The sequence below is a fragment of the Globicephala melas genome, chromosome 6 (genome assembly GCF_963455315.2).
Source record: "Globicephala melas chromosome 6, mGloMel1.2, whole genome shotgun sequence".
In the NCBI taxonomy this organism is placed as follows: domain Eukaryota; kingdom Metazoa; phylum Chordata; class Mammalia; order Artiodactyla; family Delphinidae; genus Globicephala; species Globicephala melas.
The window spans coordinates 69,373,316-69,392,651 of record NC_083319.1 but is presented as its reverse complement, the minus strand read 5'-3'; the positions used below and the strand labels follow the sequence as shown (position 1 = coordinate 69,392,651).

At 42.6% G+C, this 19,336-nt stretch overlaps 1 protein-coding gene across 3 annotated transcripts in view; it reads left to right on the top strand.

Moving 5' to 3' along the window:
- MLLT3 (MLLT3 super elongation complex subunit) overlaps nt 1–4,584 on the top strand; it is a 328,889-nt gene extending 324,305 nt beyond the window's left edge. For all 3 annotated transcript variants that reach the window (XM_060300978.2, XM_030840600.2, XM_030840601.3), the window contains one exon: nt 319–4,584. In XM_060300978.2, coding sequence (XP_060156961.1) covers nt 319–450 — 132 coding nt within the window. In that variant the 3' untranslated portion in view covers nt 451–4,584. The remainder of the gene's footprint in view (nt 1–318) is intronic.
- The last annotated feature ends 14,752 nt before the right edge of the window (nt 4,585–19,336 follow it).

The window sequence follows — 19,336 nt, the reverse complement described above, 5'->3', positions numbered from 1 at the left end:
ATCTCCCACTAGCTACCCATTCTCACTCCCACCCCTATAGTAAAAGGGTCTGTTGATGACTTGGAAGTAGGAATCAGTTTAAAGACTATGAATGAGAACAGGTAGTTTGCTCTCATTGAGAAATTCAAAGGGTTAATATTCCTTTGACCTACCAAATTGGCTAAGAAGTAGTTTGGTGCCATTACCAGTATAGGACCTTCCTGCTGTAAATGAGACTATTAATCACTTGGTTCCATATTTGACTCCCTCCATCTCTCTCTCTTTGCCTTTTGATGTCTATTGCTTATTGCCTAAACTTTCTCTTATTTACTCCTCTAGATTGTGAACCTTATAGAAGAAACTGGACACTTTCATATCACAAACACAACATTTGATTTTGACCTTTGCTCGCTGGACAAAACCACAGTCCGTAAACTACAGAGTTACCTGGAAACATCTGGAACATCCTGAGGCTACAACAACTGGATGCATCAAAAACTCTGGGGTTTTTTTTTTGTTTTTTTTTTTGGTTGTGATTTTTTTTCTTGTTTGTTTATATGGAAACACTCAGAATGATGCAACCAAAAGGGAAAAAATAAAAAGCAAACAACCTTCAGCTTTATTTTTCTTTAAAGCCAGTCATCATCTCTTGATAAAGGAGAGGTTAAGCAAACCAGCCTCAGCGGACCACTCTTCTCTCCAAGGAAATCCCCGGGAAGAGTTAGCCTGGATAGCCTTGAAAACAAACAGATCAAATACAACACGAGAAAACTTAAAGAATGTGTATGGTATCATGTATCTCTCTCTGTGGTGGTTCATTCCACAGGACGAATGCATATTCAACACACTGCCTTATTACATAACTGATCTATTTATTATCGCATACAGATATTCTAGAGTCGTTGAGGGAATGACACCACAAGACATTCTAAGTACTCGGTCCCGTGGATGCTCTTTCAATGCAGCGCCCTTGCCATCCCAAGCCCAGTGACCTTACTCGTATACCGTGCCACTCTCCACCAACTTTTTCCAAGTCCCTTAACTCGTTGCAGTCTGTATTTTCCACCTTGTTTTTCCAGTCCCAGGACACAAATGATCAACTGGGGGGACCAAATAGCCACCCTGATTTTCTTCTTTGTGGTCTTTTTCCTGAAAGTTGGGGCCCAGTCCTTGGCTGTATCCATATAATGATCTTGGACCATGGTTAGAAAACGCACCAAATAGGATCATACGAATTGCTGTCTAGCCTTAGTCAATAAACCTGTAGGACTTTTAAACGAACGTGTACCTGTAAACGTCCTGCATCCAGCATTGTTGAGATATCATCAACATCCTTGTGTCTGTTTTACTGTTACGGTATTAGGTAAATATGGAAGTGAATGCATTCCACAGGATCATAATTTTTAAAAGAGGAATTCTGGTTCTGTTTTCTAAAGAAATGTTGTAGAAATTCTTAATTTGGTTCTATTTATTAGTAAGAGTTTCAGCTTTCTTCAGCTGCCAGTGTGTTACCCATCTTTACCATAAAACCTGGAAGAAGAGATTTTTGTTTGTTCACATATGATCCTCTTAGACTCTTTTATATTTGAAAAATTAAAATCTTTCTTTGGGGGAAAATTCTTGGTTATTCTGCCATAACAGATTATGTATTAACTTGTAGATTCAGTGGTTCGATACCTGTTTAGTCACTTGCTTATGTTTCCAGAAGGATTTCTTGTATTGGTGAATATAAAGATGGTTGGGGAGGGGGGGATATTTTTGTTCTTGATGTACCCTGTTTTGAAACTAGAAATCTGTCCTGTGGCATGCAAAAGAAAGCAAATTATTTTTAAAAGAAAAAAAAAAAACCAAACCAAAGTACTTTTGGTGTCATTATTCTATTCTCTCCATAAGTGGAGAATGCAAAATGAGAACAGTTCATCTTCCAAGTTTTTGCTAGGAATTCAACCGAAAAGAAACGAAGAAATACTTCTGGATCCAAAGGTTCGTTCACTGGATCAGCCTTAAGAAAGTCTCTATGTGTGCTCATGGACCAGTATCTCCCTTGTTTATTCCCATGCCAGATGCTGTCTTTTCATACAGAGATTAACTAGTGTCTGTACAGAAAATGGTCTTTCCAGACCCATTCTTTTGGGCAGGAATGTAAATGCAGATTGATAATGGAGTTATTTCTGCATTTCAACAAGGGGATTTTTTTTTTTTTACATTGTTTCTTTCTATCCAGAGACACTATCTTTTCCTTTAAAAAAATTATAATACAGCCATGCTCCTTGTAAATTACTTTTCAGAAGCATCCCATTGAGGACAAGTGTACTTTTTCAATAATGTTATGACTCTTGATGATTGGCATGACCGACCTTGAAGCATTTGTTTTGTAGTCGACTTCTCAATGTTTAATTACAGAGAAACTTTCTGAGTCATTTTGGACATCAGGTGACTGATGAATTGAGTGGTTTTAGTTGTGTTTTGTTTCCTTTTTTAACTTTACAGGTGAAAGGGGTGGGCAATGCTTATATGGAATTTTTTGCAACATTTAAAAATCTTTAAAAATTTCTAAATGCTAATCCACATATTCTAATTAAGCCAGAAATGTATGTGGTTTAACTAAAATATCTATATAGCTTAACTAGAAATGTATATATGTAGTTTGGGCCATTTTTATTTTTGTATCTAAATTGTGTGGCCAAAACCATGATTTGGCAATGTAAAGATTTTTTTGTTCCCTAGGTTACTAACCAAGAAACTGGTTAACATAAGTAACCAGACAAAAAGGATAGCAAGAAGGGAAGCTATTACAGTGATAAACTTTAGACCTAAAATTTAGGTAATAAAGTAAATGTCTTCAGAATATCATCTGTAAATTAATGAAATTCAGGAAAACTTGCCCTTCTGTTATTCATAGAGACAGCAAAATGAATTTTCCATGAAATTCCAATAGAATAAGAGTCATGCTGTTGAGTTCTTAGAAGTTGAACTCTTGCTCTCATCTAATTTTTAAATGCAGAAATAATAAATCCCCTTTCCATTAAATTCAAATAGTTATACTTGACCCACTCAGTTCTGCCACATTTATATACACTCACCTTTGAAACCTGTTAAAAGATTTTTGGCATGCGTGTATTCTAACGGTGGCTTTGGTTTTTTTAAGCACAAAGGGAAAATGGCAGGGTTTAATTTTTTGGTCTAAATAAAATTAATTGGGTGAGTGTGACTATGGTTTAAGCCAGCCAGAGTATGATAAACGTTCTTTAAATTTTCCCCCAGTAATTTGAGGGGAAGGAAACATGTACAGAACTTTTTCCCCCTTATCAATTACCTTTTGCCCCTGGTTTCGCAGCAGGGTATGTATGAGAGGGGGTGCTTCTATCTTAGCATATAGCAGACGTGTTAGCAGCAGAAATGCTTGCAGCTGTTTTGTTTCTTCACCATAATCCACCTCTCTCTCTCTATGCAGACAAATAGAGATGTCTATATATGCTTGCATATTGTGTCAAAGTTGGGGAGAACATAAAAACTTAAGATCAGGAAACAAAAACTGTAGAGGAAAAAAGTCCTAGGAGAGTGTCCTAAACATTTTAAAATTGCGAAGCAAATCTCTCTACTCTGAATAATTACCCACATTTTGTAGAAAGAGCCAATAAAGTTGGTTCTCTTGCACTAAAAACTTTCTTCCACCAAAAATGTTGCTCCTGATAACTTTTACAGACCTAGCTACTCTTTAAAATAGACAGTTTAGGCGGGCATAACATCCCACATACTGTTTCAAGCCCCGCACATGTTAACAAGTTGACATATTGTTTAAGAGAGACTTTATTTGTAAATGTTTTAACTCTCCCCAGGTGACAGAGTTGGATGTTCAGTGTTGGAAGTGGTCAGTGCTGGTGTTGGGTGATGTGTGTTCCTTTTTCTCACTGTGGAGGTGACCAGCTGTGGACTAGTTTGCTGCATGCTCGTTACTTTCCACCCTTAGCATTTTTGTGTACGAATGCTTTGTGCTCCATATGTACACACATCTTATCATCTTGCTTTGGGCTGTTGCTCTAAAGCTATGAGTATAATGACTACTACAGCTGACACGAATGCTGAGGAGTCGATTCCCATGATTTAGTCTAGTCGGGCTGGAAGTCTACATCTTTTGACCTCTTTTGTTTTATATGATGCCTTTTTATCACGTAGGCACTGCCGTCCCCAAATATCCCTTGTAAAGATGCATTGAAGAAGTCAAAGGAAGACAAAGCCACCTCTGTCTGTAAACTGTAAATATGTATTTTGGCGCTTGTACTCCAGTATTCTGAAAATAGAGTTATGATGGAAATGCTGACAGATCCTTAACGGTGGCCAGAGCTACCATGCAGTGCAAAAATAAATTAAGTAAATTGTATTCTTGAGATTAACAGTGCAAGGCCAGTACGTTTTATAAATCTGTCAGTATCTTTTTTTTAATGGAGTGTGTATGTGTAGTTATGTTGAAAGATACACTGTGTATGTGTGTGTAGATGCTATTATGTGAACTACAAGGCATTCATCAGATGTATTTCCCATCTCTAAAACCCATGTTGAAATGTAAGTACAGATGGACAGAAATAGGTGTTTCACTTAAATTCATATCGAATGTGTTGTGGCTCCGTTTTCTTAAGAATTCAGTAAGACTGTACGTTGTAAAGAGTCATTCGACCGAAGTTTGGTTTCCCTTTGCATACAGGAAAGATGAGCCCCCAGCCTTTCTCAAGAAGTGACGCTGGTCTTAAGGAAGAAAGAATGGCGAGATCAGAACCAGCTGAGAGCACAGTTCGTGCCCCATTCATCTGTGAGTCCCTAGGGTCTAGCACCACTTTCTGTGTCCTAAAACCAGTACATTCTTTAAGCTCTGCAGAGACTGGACAAGAAATGGTAGGGTACATTCTTGGAATAAACCAGGTTACTTGTGCATGGTGTTTTTTTTCTTTTTCCCCCTATTTCTCCCAGAGGTTTTGTTCATAAACTAAACAAAGGCCTTGCGTTTATTCTAGTGACAAGAAATGCTACCTTGCTTGGACAGGAAGGAGAAAAACTACTTCAACAAAGAGAATAGAATACTTTCAGTTTGGCAAGGAACCAAGGAATTGGATGTAATGCTCGATGTAATGCTCTTTAAGAGTAAAGAGACATTAGATTTGAGAAACTCACCTTATCTTCAGGCAACAAGCCATGAGGGGATGATAGTTGACTGCCTGGTATCTTATCAACTAGCAACTGATTTTAGGTGTGGAAACACCAGTCCCAGATGGGCTTGGCTGACAGTTAAGCTTTTGAATGACCAGGCTTGAATTGGACTGATCTCTTCCCTTGTTTCAGCATAGATATTCATTTGTTTATTTTAAAATAATGGCCTGGAATTTTCTGCAGCATGGAGAAAGTCAGGGTGGGCATCCTGGGCCTGCTGAAGACAACTCAGGTTGTCGTCTCCAAGTGCTCTCACACGGGAAGAGCACTGAGCCCCAGTTCCCCCCAGTACATTTGTTTCACCATCTCTCAGAATTATGGTCCCACTTGGATACGCAAGGGGTCCTGGAGAGAGATGGCAGCTCAACTGAGGCCTGACGCCAAGACCTCTCTGCTTGGGAATTTGGGGATATAGTGTCCAAAACTAATGAGCTGACTAGTGGAGTAGCTACGGGTATTTTATGGGTCTCCTTGCCTGGAATACCACCCAAATAGAGAAGCCTGAGCACATTTCAAGGCTTCTGCCTTCTCTGCCTGCTAATAGTATCCACACCTTCCTGTTTATGTGGCCCCTTCCCTTTAGGGCCATTTCCAGTCTTTTCCAGAGGTTGTTAACTTGCCCTGGGCTGTCGGCTTGGCCTCTTGGTCTTAATTTCCCCTTAATTAGAGAAGGGTGACCAATGTGGTTCCCACGCGGTAGGGAGAGACATACGTGGCACAAACGGAAAAGCACTCCAGTAATTATAACTGGGCCCAAATAACAACAAAAATAATCTACCACCTGAATGGGAAGGCTCCTTGAGTCCACGTTGATGATAACGCAGGGCGCTGGGCCATCAGCACGGAATAGGTGGCCACAGGGACTGGGGAGATAGTGGTGAGTAAAGGCAAAGCAATTTGCTCCTTTTCCCTCGTAATCATGTCTTCCAGCACATGCGGGCCTCCACTGCAGGGCTCTGAAGTTTCAAAAGGGTAGAAAAGGATAAATCCAGGCCATTAAAAGAAAATAATCAAAGCTATTGAAAAGATAAAACAAATGAGTCGCACTAAAAGGGCCGTCTGTGCAAGTAATAAGGTTGAAATACTGATACTGATTTCCTAGCCGAACAGCATTCCTCACACATGTGGTTTGTGTATCCGCGTCTGGGTGGGTGGTCTGGTGAGAAGTGCTAAATGCAGCAAGATGGCTTAGTTTTTGAGCAGTGGAGGGAAGCTTTGGGACAGGCTCAGCCCGTGGCATCTATAGCCCCTGCAACATAAAGAGGCTTTCCTTTTGCTTTGTTCCAGGAGGGAAAGTTTTAACTTGGCTTACTCATTTCAATATGAGTCTCTGTTCTGCACAGAATCAAAGGGTAGGAGGTAGGGGTGTGTGTGTGTGTGTGTGTGTGTGTGTGTGTGTGTGTGTGTGTGTGTGTGTGTGTGTGTGTGTGTGTGTGTGTGTGTGTGTGTGTGTGTGTGTGTGTGTGTGTGTGTGTGTGTGTGTGTGTGTGTGTGTGTGTATGTTTTTTTTTTTTTAAGCACCTCCTTGTTCCTCGTCCCACCCCTAGGGGGTGGGAAGTATGGCATAGAATGTGATAACTCTCCGTTTGTTCTAATTTATTCTCTGGGTGCTAGGCAACTATACACGTGTCTTTGGAAAGAAAGTGATGCTATTTTAAATAGCACCTCAGTCTACATAGGACAGGAAAGAGTATTAAAGGCACATATGATGAATCCAGTCCACAAACAAAAGCCAAAGGCAGATGGACTCCCCCAGAGGCACATATATATTAATGACAAATGAAGTACACTCAGTTCAAAGGGGAGACTTGTTAAGGGAAACTTCTACTCAGAAAACAAGGTGCCCATCGATTCATGGCTTTTGACAGACATGGATCATTGCCAACTCATATCTGAAGACAGATTGCTTCATGAATATTCCTCAGAATTGGTGACTGTTGTGGTCTTTATTTTGAATATCCACCACTTGGGGGGATAGATCATTGTTTTCCACGTTATAATATTTATTTGTTTACAGGTTTATTGCCTTTCTTCCCCACTAGAATGTAAGCCTGATGAGCACAAGGGCTTTGTCTTGTTATACTGCCGACTCCAGGACCTAGAACAATTCCAGGACAGACTAGGCACCCATATTTGTTGAGCGAAAATGTGGGAGTATTCTGTAAAACATGGACCTCTTTTGACATTTTATGAAAAAAGGTTTTGTGTTTAAGTAAGTTTAGAAAAACTGCCCAGGATTTGACCCTCTTGGAAATTCATGACGTGCTACTCTGTTAAATTTCTGGGAAGCCATATATTCTGCCAACAACCACCAAACTTGTTTACTTGAACACAGTATTTCTCAAATTGTATGTAACACAACAGTAGTTAACACAAGACAATAATAGATGTTTTGCTTTGAAGTTCCTTCATCAACATAATTTTTATACGATATTTCATTCTTCAAGGTTTACAACATAAGTTGGCATGCTACAGGTTCACAGAAGGACAGCACAGCTGTTAATATCCCCAGAAATGATTTTCTGGGTTAGGTGACCATGGTTCAAACTGGAACATTTTTGAGAAGGAAATTGGACACTATTAGTAATTATCCCAGGACAACGTGAGTAACTGGGGCTGTCTTTGACAAACCAGGGTATGTGGTAGGTCATCCTATTTCCAAGGAACGCACTTTGGGACATGGCAGAACTGAAGATTTACCCTCAGATTTCTGTTTCTATCACTTAGGCATGCACATGATAAAGGGTGGTTGGGCTCTTTATGGTAACAGAAGAGCATCCCCATGGTGGTAGGGGCAGATCCTTAGGATCCAGGGTGTAAAAGCCATTTCCAATGTTGCTGAAGAGCCATGGTGGTTGAAGCCATCCCTCACTCCCCCACCGCTTCCCCTGTGTTAGCCTATCATTTGAATAGATGAATAGGCCAGTAGACGATCAGTCCTTTCTACAATATATGCAACATACAACATATTGGGTCCCTGGCCCTGTTCTCAGAGCCTATTGCATGCTGAGGTTGTGGTGTTTTTCCAAACAGGATATCTGACGCCTTTGCTCAAGATACTACCTCTTCATTGCCACCTGCTGAGTCACTCTGCCTGCTGCTGCTGCTTCCTGGGAGTCGACAACCTCTCCCCACTCATTGCTGGAGCTGCTCAGTTGGCAGGTTCTCTCACTGTTGGACCATGTTCTGGAATTTTGGTGCTCTCTACTCTGCCTCTAGGTCCTGCTACCTGGTATCCTTTGATGTTTTAGTGGTTCCAAGTTGCACGGGTATAATTGCTAGTATAGATAGAACAAATACTCCAAAAGTGTTGAATGAATGAATGGCTGTAAATAAACCTCTTGGCTTGCAAGGGGGTTGCTACATAGTCATTCTCTGATGCCTCTTTCTCCAAACTTCTCTTATTCTGCTACTGTTTTAAAGGTAGTGTATTATGATGACAAAAATCACAGACATTGGAATCAGAAAGGCTTGGTTTTGAATCCCAGAGCTGCCACTCCTAGCCCTAAAGCCCTAACCTTTCCTGCCCCTTGGTTTTCTCATCTGTGAGATGGGAATAACAAATTCATCCTCAAGTATCTTTATCCTAGTTGTCCACGTGTTGTGATGTGCCCACTACTCAAACAGCCATGGCCATTGACCATCCTCACATACAGGTTCTTGCAGGATAATTATCAGCTACATAACTGTCTGCTGCCTTTGTAGCTGTTTTCAGCCTATGGAAAGGAAAAGGAGGCAGAGGTAATACGTCACAATTTTCAGGTTTCTTTCTGGCCTCAGAGCTAGGTCACATAAAACTGGATTGAACACATTTCCCCTTGATGAGCTTGGTTGCTATAGAGATAATGTTGTGAAGCTGAGGTCAGAGGTTCAACCCCTTTAGGAGCCCATTTGCTTTGTCCCCTTGTATGGCTACAAACTTCCCAGTCTTATACAGCCATGCCATGAATGAGTCTCGGGTCTTAGAAGGACAGGGAGACAGCGTGCCCTTTCAAACATGACTTTATAACATCTTCTGAAGGGGGGCTATTGTATGGTTTTATCATCGTTGCCATCTTTAGGCAACTGTGGCTTACCATTTTGGTGAAGGGTGTTTGGGTGGGAGACCATCCTCTCAATAATATTGGCCATTTCACCTGGAATAAGCCCAGGTTGTGACCTTGGTTAGAGAGACATTCTGCTCAGTTACCATATACACCTTAGAATGATATCAGTCCTTTTGTTTTTAAAAGCAGACATGTATACCAGGTGGAAATGGCCACTGTTATTGTATAGTCCTGTGATTTGATTTATAGTGAACATCTCCGTTACTCTTATTTCAGCATTGTACTCTTAAAAGCCATACCACAGTTTTGATGGGATGTGGTCAGCCACATCACTTTGTAGAGGACCCCAATATAGCCCTTTGCTATGTTGAAATGCAAAGAAACGCCACCTTAGTCACTATTTTCCCCTGTATTCTTTTTTCCCTTAAACATTATGTGATGTGGTAATGTTCCATTGCTGCTGTAAGATATTACCACAGATTTAGCGGCTTAAAACAACACAAACTTCTTATCTTACAGTTCTGAAGGTCAGAAGTCTGAAATGTGTTTCACTAGGCTAAAATCAGAGTGTCCGCAGGGCTGCATTCCTTCCAGAGGCTCCAGGGGAGAATCAATGTCCTTGCCTTTTCCAGCTTCTAGAGGCTGCCTGCATTCCTTGGCTCCGGGTCCCTTTTTCCATCTTCAGCGTCAACAGTATAGCTTTTTAAAATATTTCCCTGACTTCCACCTTCTGCCTCCGTCTTCCATCTTTTATGAACTCTTGTAATTACCTTTGGACCACCCAGAGAATCCAGGATAAATCCTCCATCGCAAGTTTCTTTACTAATCATAATCGTACCTGCCTCCTTTACCATTTAAAGTAATATATTCACAGGTTTTAGGAATTAGGATCTTTGGGGGGCTAGTACTGCGCCCACCACAGTGGGGAGATGCCAGTGTTGAAATCCCCATCCTTCTGGAAGTTTAAGCAGATAAACTTCTACTTAGATATCTAAGTAGAATTTGTCCACCCCACATTAAAAATTAAAGAAATTTTGCTGCTACTTCCAGTTGTTCATGATATCATACTTTGTGATGATGACTGTAGTAGTGATTTTTTTTTCAGAAATGGGAGAAAAAATCTACAGTGAGCCATATTGAAAGGTTATTTAATGTTTAAGCTGTGGTGATGGAAATTCAGTCATTCAACAGGTATTTATTGAGTACCTACCGTGTGCCAAGCACTCTTCTGAGAAGCTTGTGAAAATGTAGCTGCGGTGGCCACAGAGTTTCCTTTCCACTTTGCTGGGATAGAGACTCTTTACTCCTGAGCGAACCATCAGGTGGTTAGGACTTGTTGGAAGCAATATGGAAATCCCTAACTGGCAGACAGACTGAACAGCCTTTCTGGGCTCCCAGCCTTCTTATTCCCATTGCTGATGGCAAACTCCTTAAATCTGCTCTGAGTTTTCACAAGCCCTGAATAAGTAGTTCAACTTAAAGCAATGCACAGAGAGCAGTCTGGGGCACTGACAGGACAAAGGAACCAGCCTCGCAGCGTCTGCCACCAGGTCAGTGTGTAGTTGCTCCTTGTTGCTCTGGTTTGTCGAATAAAGATGAAAACCCGATGACGTCAGCATCATCCTACACCATCTACCTCTGTGGTTCCCACAGGCTGAGCTGTGGTCTGGTTTTCCCAGCATCACCCAGGGAGCTTTTACAAGCTATTCCCTTTTCAGAGGCTCTGATTCAATGTTTTTGCACAAAGCCTTGGGTATCGGTAATTTCAAGTGGTCCCTAGATTATTCTAATGTGCAGCCAGGGTAGGAGTGTAAAAATTGAAGTCCTGGTTCCCACTGCTAGAGATTTTGATTCAGGCAGCCTAGAACAGGGGCCACAAATCCCGATCGTTAAAGTTCCTAAGGTGCAGCCAGGTTTGGGGACCTAGCAACAATCTTCTGGTACCTTCAGCTATCAGGATTCTGTTTCCCAGGGGTCCCTGATGCTAGTCAGGGACTTATTAGGGATACACATTTCTGGAGTCCATCTCCATCCTCGCCTTCCTGATCCAGACTCTGGGGGTTAGAGTTAGGTTTAACAAGTTCTCTAGGCGATTCTTACCAGGGAATTGTAGGAAACACTGTAGAGCTAATTAGGATCCTGAGACAAAGGACTTAAAGTTGTGCCTTTACTTCCAGTGACTTAGAATTTAGCCCACAAATCCACTCTCAGTCCCTGCATTTGGCTGATTTGCCCGTGTGGCCGATATTCCTGGGCTGGGGTTGGTGGCGTACCAAGGATGGGGCATTGCACAAGTAGCACGGCCTACTGTGCTCAAGTGATTCTCAGAGTTTCTGTGTGTTGATGGCTGCCTGGAAAGTGATGTGTAGTTCCCTGTTAGGTCATCTGATAGGTTCACAGTAAGAAAGAGGGAGGGATGTTCTAAAGCAGTGATCCCCAACGTTTTTGGCACCAGGGACCGGTTTCGTGGAAGGCAATTCTTCCACAGACCGGGGGTGGGGTGATGGTTTCGGGATAATTCAAGCACGTTATATTTATTGTGCACTTTATTTCTATTATTATTACATCAGCTCCACCTCAGATCATCAGGCATTAGATCCCAGAGGTTGGGCACCCCTGTTCTAAAGCACAGTGCGTGGGAAAGAGGCAAATCAGATGCAAATCCATCTGGATAAGAATAAACCAGAAGTACTTAAGAATGCACCAACTGAATTTTCTCTGGTGGAGACAACATGTTGGCACTGAAACCTTGAGTCTGTCCTGATTCCACTAACCCGCACCAAGTATAAATTTTTAGTTTCTTTGACATGATCCAATTTGTTACCAATTCTAGCATAAGAAGATTACTGTTTATTCTTACTGTTTTAGTTTTGCCTTTCAGTAAATGAGCTATTTCCTCATGTCTTTACTCAGTAACCAAGGTCGAAAAATTGTTTCCCTGAGATTATGTATGTAGCCTTCTCCTTTGTAGCTTTGTTAGCCTCAAGATGATCTCCAGTTTGGATGTTCAGGCCCAAGAATTTTTGTACAGAATCATCCAAGTCTTCCTCACAGGTGGTTTTCCAGCACATGTACACAGTCAAGTCCCCAACCCACCGATGGTGTCCTCACACCTCACCAACTTATACAAACTCAAAGCCATTTGCCCTGCAGAGTCTCCACAGACTTGACTGTAGCACTGATTTATGACCTAAAGGAACAGAGATTTCAGCTTAGGTTTTGGATGTTTTCTGTGGACCAGTGACGATGGTGATTCCCAGTAAGTTGACTGAGCAGGAATAGTATTTATTTTTTCAAGTCATCCTACTTTCATAGGATTCAAAGCCTTTTCTGCAAGGGTCATTATTGGTCATGATTGATCTTGCATTGAAATCCTTCAGGACAATAAGCTTATTTGTATGGAAGCAAATTTTTGACAAACTAAGTCATCAATTTTTCTCTTTCTTCAAAATGGAAAGCTAAGATGCCACTGATTTTAAGGTATTTAAAAGGTTCATCAAATGTCTTTACCTGATGGCTACACCTCATAGGAAATATATTTGCTCTAAGAAAGTGTAATCGCTACCTTCTTCCCTGAACATCCCCTTATGAGGAAGGTGTTGGTTTCATTCCTTGAGTGGTTCCTGTGTTGATTCCTAACTCTGGGTCAGCCTGTCCATTGCAGTTGGTAGCAAATGAGAAGGAAGGCGGATTTCTTGAAGGGCATTAAAATTAGATATTGACTTTTTATCCCCTCCCCTTTCTCTTGGTTGATTTGGTTATTGGTGAATAGAACTGGTACATAGGATGGAAACTTGAATAATTGTGGTAAGTCTTGCAAAAGCCATTCTCTTCTCTTAATGGAGTTCTCTCAACAGGCACCAAAGCTCAAGGGGTAGGCAAATTAATAATTCTTGGAAAAGCTTGCTTGTCTCAGGGCAAACTTAGAGTGACATGTCATCCTCCATTGTGACAAATATACCATCAGCTTTGGAGGCTTTTCTTTTTTATCCTCCTATGTGGCTTTGATTTTGTGTGCTCCTGACTTTCCTGAATGCAGGTCTTCTTATGAGCTGCCTGTTATTTCAATAGTGTGATAGAAATTATAATTAAACCAATAAATAACTGTTCATCTTCCTAGCAGGTCCACCCGATGGTTATTCTTTCATCAGCTGCTGACTGAAGTGATATTCCAGGCTGTGAGCTAGCTCTGAGGATACTAAGTTGAAGAAGCAGCTCAGTTACAGGTCTTAGAGCTAGAGGGGGTGCTAGGCAAGAAAATCAAAGCTTGCAGGCAGGGCAATGTATGGCATGAGGGAGTCACTGCAGGGCCAGGTATAGGGGTTTGCGTGGAGTTCCACAGAGCACCCAGGAGGCATGTAACAGCCTGTACAGGAAGGCATTCTAGGAAGAGGGAACAGTATGGACAAAGGGGAAAGTACTGGGGGCAACTACATCTAGTTTGATTTGACTCAAAGATAGGCTACAGGTAGGGGGAAAGCAGGAGATAAAACTGGAAAAGTAGGTAGAGGCCAGATGATGGCAGTCCTTGTTGCCAGACTAACAAACTTGGGCTTCATTCACTGGAGACATGGGCAGCTGTGGTGGGTGGGAGAAGCATGGACGGCTTTGCTTTGTTAGGTGGGGTCCCATACTCCTCCCCTCCACAGGGTGTACGCTGTAAGTGTCCTGCGACCCCAAACTTCTGTGCTCTCCTGGCACTTTCAGCATGAACCTCTGCTACACGCATCTCACAACATTTTCATTACCCTTGTATTAGTTATCTGTTGCTGTGTAACAAATTACCCCAACATTTAGCAGCTTAGAACACCACATATTTTTTTTATCTCACAGTTTCTGTGGAATCTAGGCCTAACCTAGCTGGGTCCTCTGGCTCAGGGCCTCTCACAGAGTTGCAGACAAGCTGCTGGCTAGGCCACAGTCATCTCAAGGCTCAAGTTTGGTATGATGTGCTTCCAAGTTCATTTAGTGGTTGTTGGCAGGACTCAACTCCTCACAGGCTGTTGGACTGAGGGCCTCAGTTCCTTGCTGGCTGTTGGCTGGAGGACACCCTCACTTTCTTGCCGTGTGGGCTGCTCCAGCTGACGGCTTGCTTTATTAAGGCCAGCAAGCAGAGAGTCTGCTGGCAAGATGGAAGTCATAGTTTTTATAACCTAATCATGGAAGTGATCCATCACCTTTTTCTATATTCTATTCATGAGAAGCAAGTCACTAGGTCCAGCTGACACTTAAGGAGAGGTTACTTCTGTTGCCATGTCAGTAAAAGGAATCTGGACCCGCCAGCTGGGTAGTCCCTCATTTGGGGGATGAGCCTCCCTCTCAGCTGGAGCTTGGTGGTGGATAAGGAGCAATGTTGTTTCTTGACCTGAAAGTGCTGTGGACTTGGAGGCAATTCCTGATATCCCAGACCCTTGGAGAGACTCAAGGAAGCAGGGAAGGAATTTTTGCTCCTTAGTTAGGCTCCATCCACCTCCCCTGAAGGGAAATGTGGCAGAGCTCTGAAGCCTGCATGAAGAGAGCAGAGGAAGGAAAGAAAGAAAGAAAGAAAAAAAAAAAATATATATATATATATAAGAAAGTATCAGCTTGGATTTCCATAGACAGCCTGTTTATGCTTCACCAACTCAACTTTCTGGTTGGTAAATCACGGCCATTTGTCTTTCCTTCTGGGATGTTTTTAGTGGTTGGAAAGCAGTCCACCTCCCAGCTTGGCTTTTGGAGCTCCCATCCCATCCCTGTGTATCCCTGTGCAGGACTAATGTGACATGTTCTGCTCCGGGTTTCTCTCTTGTCATTGAGGAGATTCCATTCTACTAGTTATATATATTTTGTTTTTCAAACTTTCTATTGGGATTATGACTTTCCTCAAATGTGATTAACTCCTCGACCCCTAATCAAATTTCTCAGATGGTTACCACCCTTTTCATAGAGGTGGATGGAATTGGCTGGCCCGGACAAGATGACCTGTATCCAATCTGTTCCTAGGAAAAACTGAAATTTCTTTTCCAGTGACATTCATTTGTTTACTAAACTATTGAATGCCTGCGATGGGTCAATCTCAGTGAGATAATCAGGGAGAAGAAAGCATGGTGTCAGCCCTACAGGAGCTTATAGACTCTAGCATATTGTGAAGTTGCCTCATTTTATATAAGCCTTCCCTCTCTACAGAAGTGTCATCTGGTAAATAGCTTCAAAATATCTACAAGGAACAACAACAACAAATTGTTCCTCAAACTGTTGAAAAATTTGTGTGATCTCCACTTTAGTGCTCTATGGTATATATTTAAGGAAGGATTTAATTTGGTTCATGTCAAGAGTGAGGAGAGGAGAACCCATGAGTTAAGTGAGTTTGGAGGAAATGTGAGGCTGCGTGGCAGGTGCTAGACCTGGCTTCCCGCTGATTTGTTGGTCGTCATCTTCCACATCTGCTTCCTCTTTTGGTCAAAATCACCCCCAGTTGAAAGAGCCTGGCAAAAATATTTCTCACAAAGGCATTTTGTGCTTGGGGAGGGAGTTTGATAAGCCCTTAGTACTATTTGTGCAGCTCTGTCATATATCGGCTTTATGACCTTAGACAGGTGAACCCGTCACCCTACACCTCTTTCTCAACTGTAAAATGGAGGTAAGAAGAATACCTTCCTTCATTTATTTATTCAGGGATGTTTCATTAAGAACGCTGTTCTAGACTGTGGGGTTCAGAAGGGAACAAAACAAAGTCCTCCCCTCCTGCAGCTTCATTCTAGTTGGACGAGACAGTAAACAGTTGTGTAACAGGTTGGGGTAGGGTTGGAATGGAGAGAAGGTCAGCAGAGTGTCGAAGGTAGGGTGGAGGTGAGGCTCTGTGTATACCGGGAGGACAAGGGAAGCTCCCACAGAGAAGGTGACGTTTGTGTAGGGACAAGGGAGAGTAAAAAGGACGAGTGATGTGACTCCCAGGAAAGGGAGGGAGCATCCCACATGGGAGGAGCAGCAGAGAGAGCAGCACAGCTGGAGGGGAGAAGCTGAAAGGCAGCTACGTAGGAAACACGACTGGTCAGAGAGATCACAGGGGTCTCCCCATGGCTTGTAGCCAGGACTTGGCTTTTCTTCTGAGTGAGACAGGAGGCCTTTGGCGGGTTCTGTGCAGAGGAGCATCATCATCTGACTGCTGTTTTAAGGATGACTCGGAAGTTTGGGGGTGGATTAAAAGAGAGAATGCAAGAAAATCAACACAATGCCTAGAACATAGCAAAAACAGAATAAATGCTAGTTTCGGGGAAGAGGGGTCCTGATCCCAAAGATTAAGCCATTGGAAGCATATTAGCAGAGTTCTGTGTCTTCCAGATGTACAGCCATGGATCCTAAAAAACTAAGTTCACTCCATATCAGTAGGGTTTACCCTCTTATTGGGGTAAGAGGGAACATACATGGTAAAGGAGGCTTGGCTGTTCAGAGTTTAATGGCTCATAATGATAGCTATGTTTAAGGATGCCTTTGGAGCACGCTCAGAGAAGGGGGAGGTTGACGTGTGCATTTTTGCTAGTGGCTTTGTATGGACTGGATTTATTAACTGCCACCCCATCTGCTAAGCCCCACAGATGCTCGGCAAAGCTAAGGCTGGTTCCGATGGCATAGAAGCGGGAGAAAGCCAAGCTGAGCCTGATGCAAGGAGAGGCAGAAAGGGCAGTGCTGAAGGTTGGGAGCTGCTCCGCCTAATCTCATGTCAGTAACTGAGCCAGAATGTAAAAATGAGTTTGTGCTGAGAAGTGGCAAATTAGAGCTTGCTCACGAGGCTTGCTGAGAATAAGTGCTTCTTAATGGATTAGGCTGCAACTGGAAATGCAAAATGAATACACAGAAAGAACGGAGCCCAGAGAAGGGCAAGCTGCCTGCTCACCTCTGGTCTGAGTGGCATCCCCGGGGAGCTGGGGAAGAGAGGGTTCCAGTTTGCCAGGTGAGTGAATTTTATAAGCAGGGGCTGAAGTTGAGTCTTGAAAGCTCAGTCCTGCCGTAAGTGAATATCTTGAGGTGCTCGTTAAAGTGGATCTTGAAAACTGTGGTGTTGATGGAGGAGTTTCTCTGAAATCTAGAAAGGCAGGCAACGGGACTCTTTTTCTCTGTGCGTAAAGTAAAAAGGATCCACGAGGCATCAGAGAGCCGAATTCTTTCCAGGCCATTTTGCCTTCTGTAACGGCATTGACATCAGAGGTGTTTGGGTAGACTTGAGTGTTTCAGCGCAAGTGCGGTGCCTTAAGGTCAAATAAAGCAAGTCCGGGCACTGCCTGTTGCCCTCTGTTCACTTCTGCCTTCCTGTCCTCATTTCTGTACTCCTCTGGTTTCTCTCACGTCTCTCCTTGCTGCTCCCTTTTCCCTCTCACTCACTGTTCTCTTTCATGTGCTTTCTTCCCCTGCCATTCTTTTATGCTAGATTTCTCTTCTTTAATCACCTCTCTTAAGCGTTGGAAGCAGTGAGGGATGCGTGTATTCCCAGCCATCGTTCTGCACGTTGGTCGTTGCCATAGTGTTACTTCAGCCCGAGGGCAGAGAAGTGCAGGAGGTGTTTGTGTTTCTGTCCTGGGGAAGTAGGGCAGCCTCCTGAAGGGGTCTGAGTGTGGAGCAAGAGGTTGATAGTAATTTAGGAAGCAGAAATTTGCCTTCAAAGCTTTGGGAAGGTTCAGAGCAGGCTATTTATAATCCATCAGGGGATTAAAAAGAAAATGGGCAGGTTCTGGGATATTGCTATAGATCACCTAGACCAGATGAAAAGATAGAGCAGCTCAGGAAATGTGTTTACAGATAAGAGGCCAATTTAAAAAGCCGGGCCACGATCATGGGGACTTTGACTGATTGCACCTACTAAATAATGTATAAATGAATGTTATTCAACAACTACTGATATTGACTGGAAAAATAACAGTGGACAAGTGGAGGCAAAAGCAGAAGGCTTAGCAATAAATCTTGGCAGTCCAGCCTCTGCTAGGGCACTGGCGGCCCTGACCTTTCTCTCTCGTCCTCCAACTAGACTACTTTGAGCCAGCTTTGTGCGGAATTGATTCTTCATTCATTGGGTCATTCTTCATAGCCACACATTTGAGTACTTCCTGTGTCCAGCTGGATACATTTAGAAGAAAAGATGCAGCCTCAGCTCTGAAGGACCTCGTGGGAGGGAGACAGGAAACAAACCCAGCCATGATCATGAAATCTGTAGAGATGCAGAAAATATGTAGTGAAAATCCAGGAGGCCCAGCTCAGTCCGGGAAGTATCTCAGAACTAGGACCTGGTGTTTTGACTCTGGGTTGAAAGAGTCTTGAGATATTCCTGCATGGTGGAGAACACATTTTCCACCTTTTGTAATCAAGATTAAATATAAGTATCAAGAGATGGCATATATTCGAAGTTCACTGAGAAACTAGAAGGGAGCCTGAAGTGAATCCAGCCCTCACCATTTCTTCCCCTGACCCACAACATAAACATTTTTTTAAAAACTCCCTGAGATAAAAAGATTCAAGCAGGTCAGACAATTGACAGTTTGTTTCTTCTTTGTTAGATGGAGAGGGTGAGAATGTAGCAAAATTTGGGAGTGGATTTTTCTGCAGCTGCAAAAGGCATCGTTGATGACGAAGAATTTTGGATTAAAGTTGGATTGGACAATTCATGTTGCTTCGATGTCAGTACTTTTAAGGCCATTAAATACAGAGAGAGTAGGAAGATGGCAATGAGAACTCTATCCCGCAAACACGCCCTCCCGTTTGGGGTCAATAAACTCTAAGCTACCAACCTTCAATGTTGTGGGAGATTCTTAGAAACCTCTCAGAATAATTTCACCAAGAACAGTTGGTATATTTTAGTTTCATTAAAAATGTCAGGCTTCCCTTGGGCAAAGAAGGTCCTGCTAATCTTCAGATTTCCACTTAGAGAGCTGGAGATGGCTAATTGCTAAACGGTGTCGAGGAGGAAATGTAGGGGCTGCGTTTAATCAGGCAGGGAGATTAGTTATAAGCGCTCACTCACTAAAAACGATGAGCAGTAATTGATTGAAATATTAAGAAGCCTAGTAAAGGTTTCAAAAAACAACCACAAACCCCACCATCACCACTGCCCCAGCTCAGCACAGTTAAATCAGAATCTT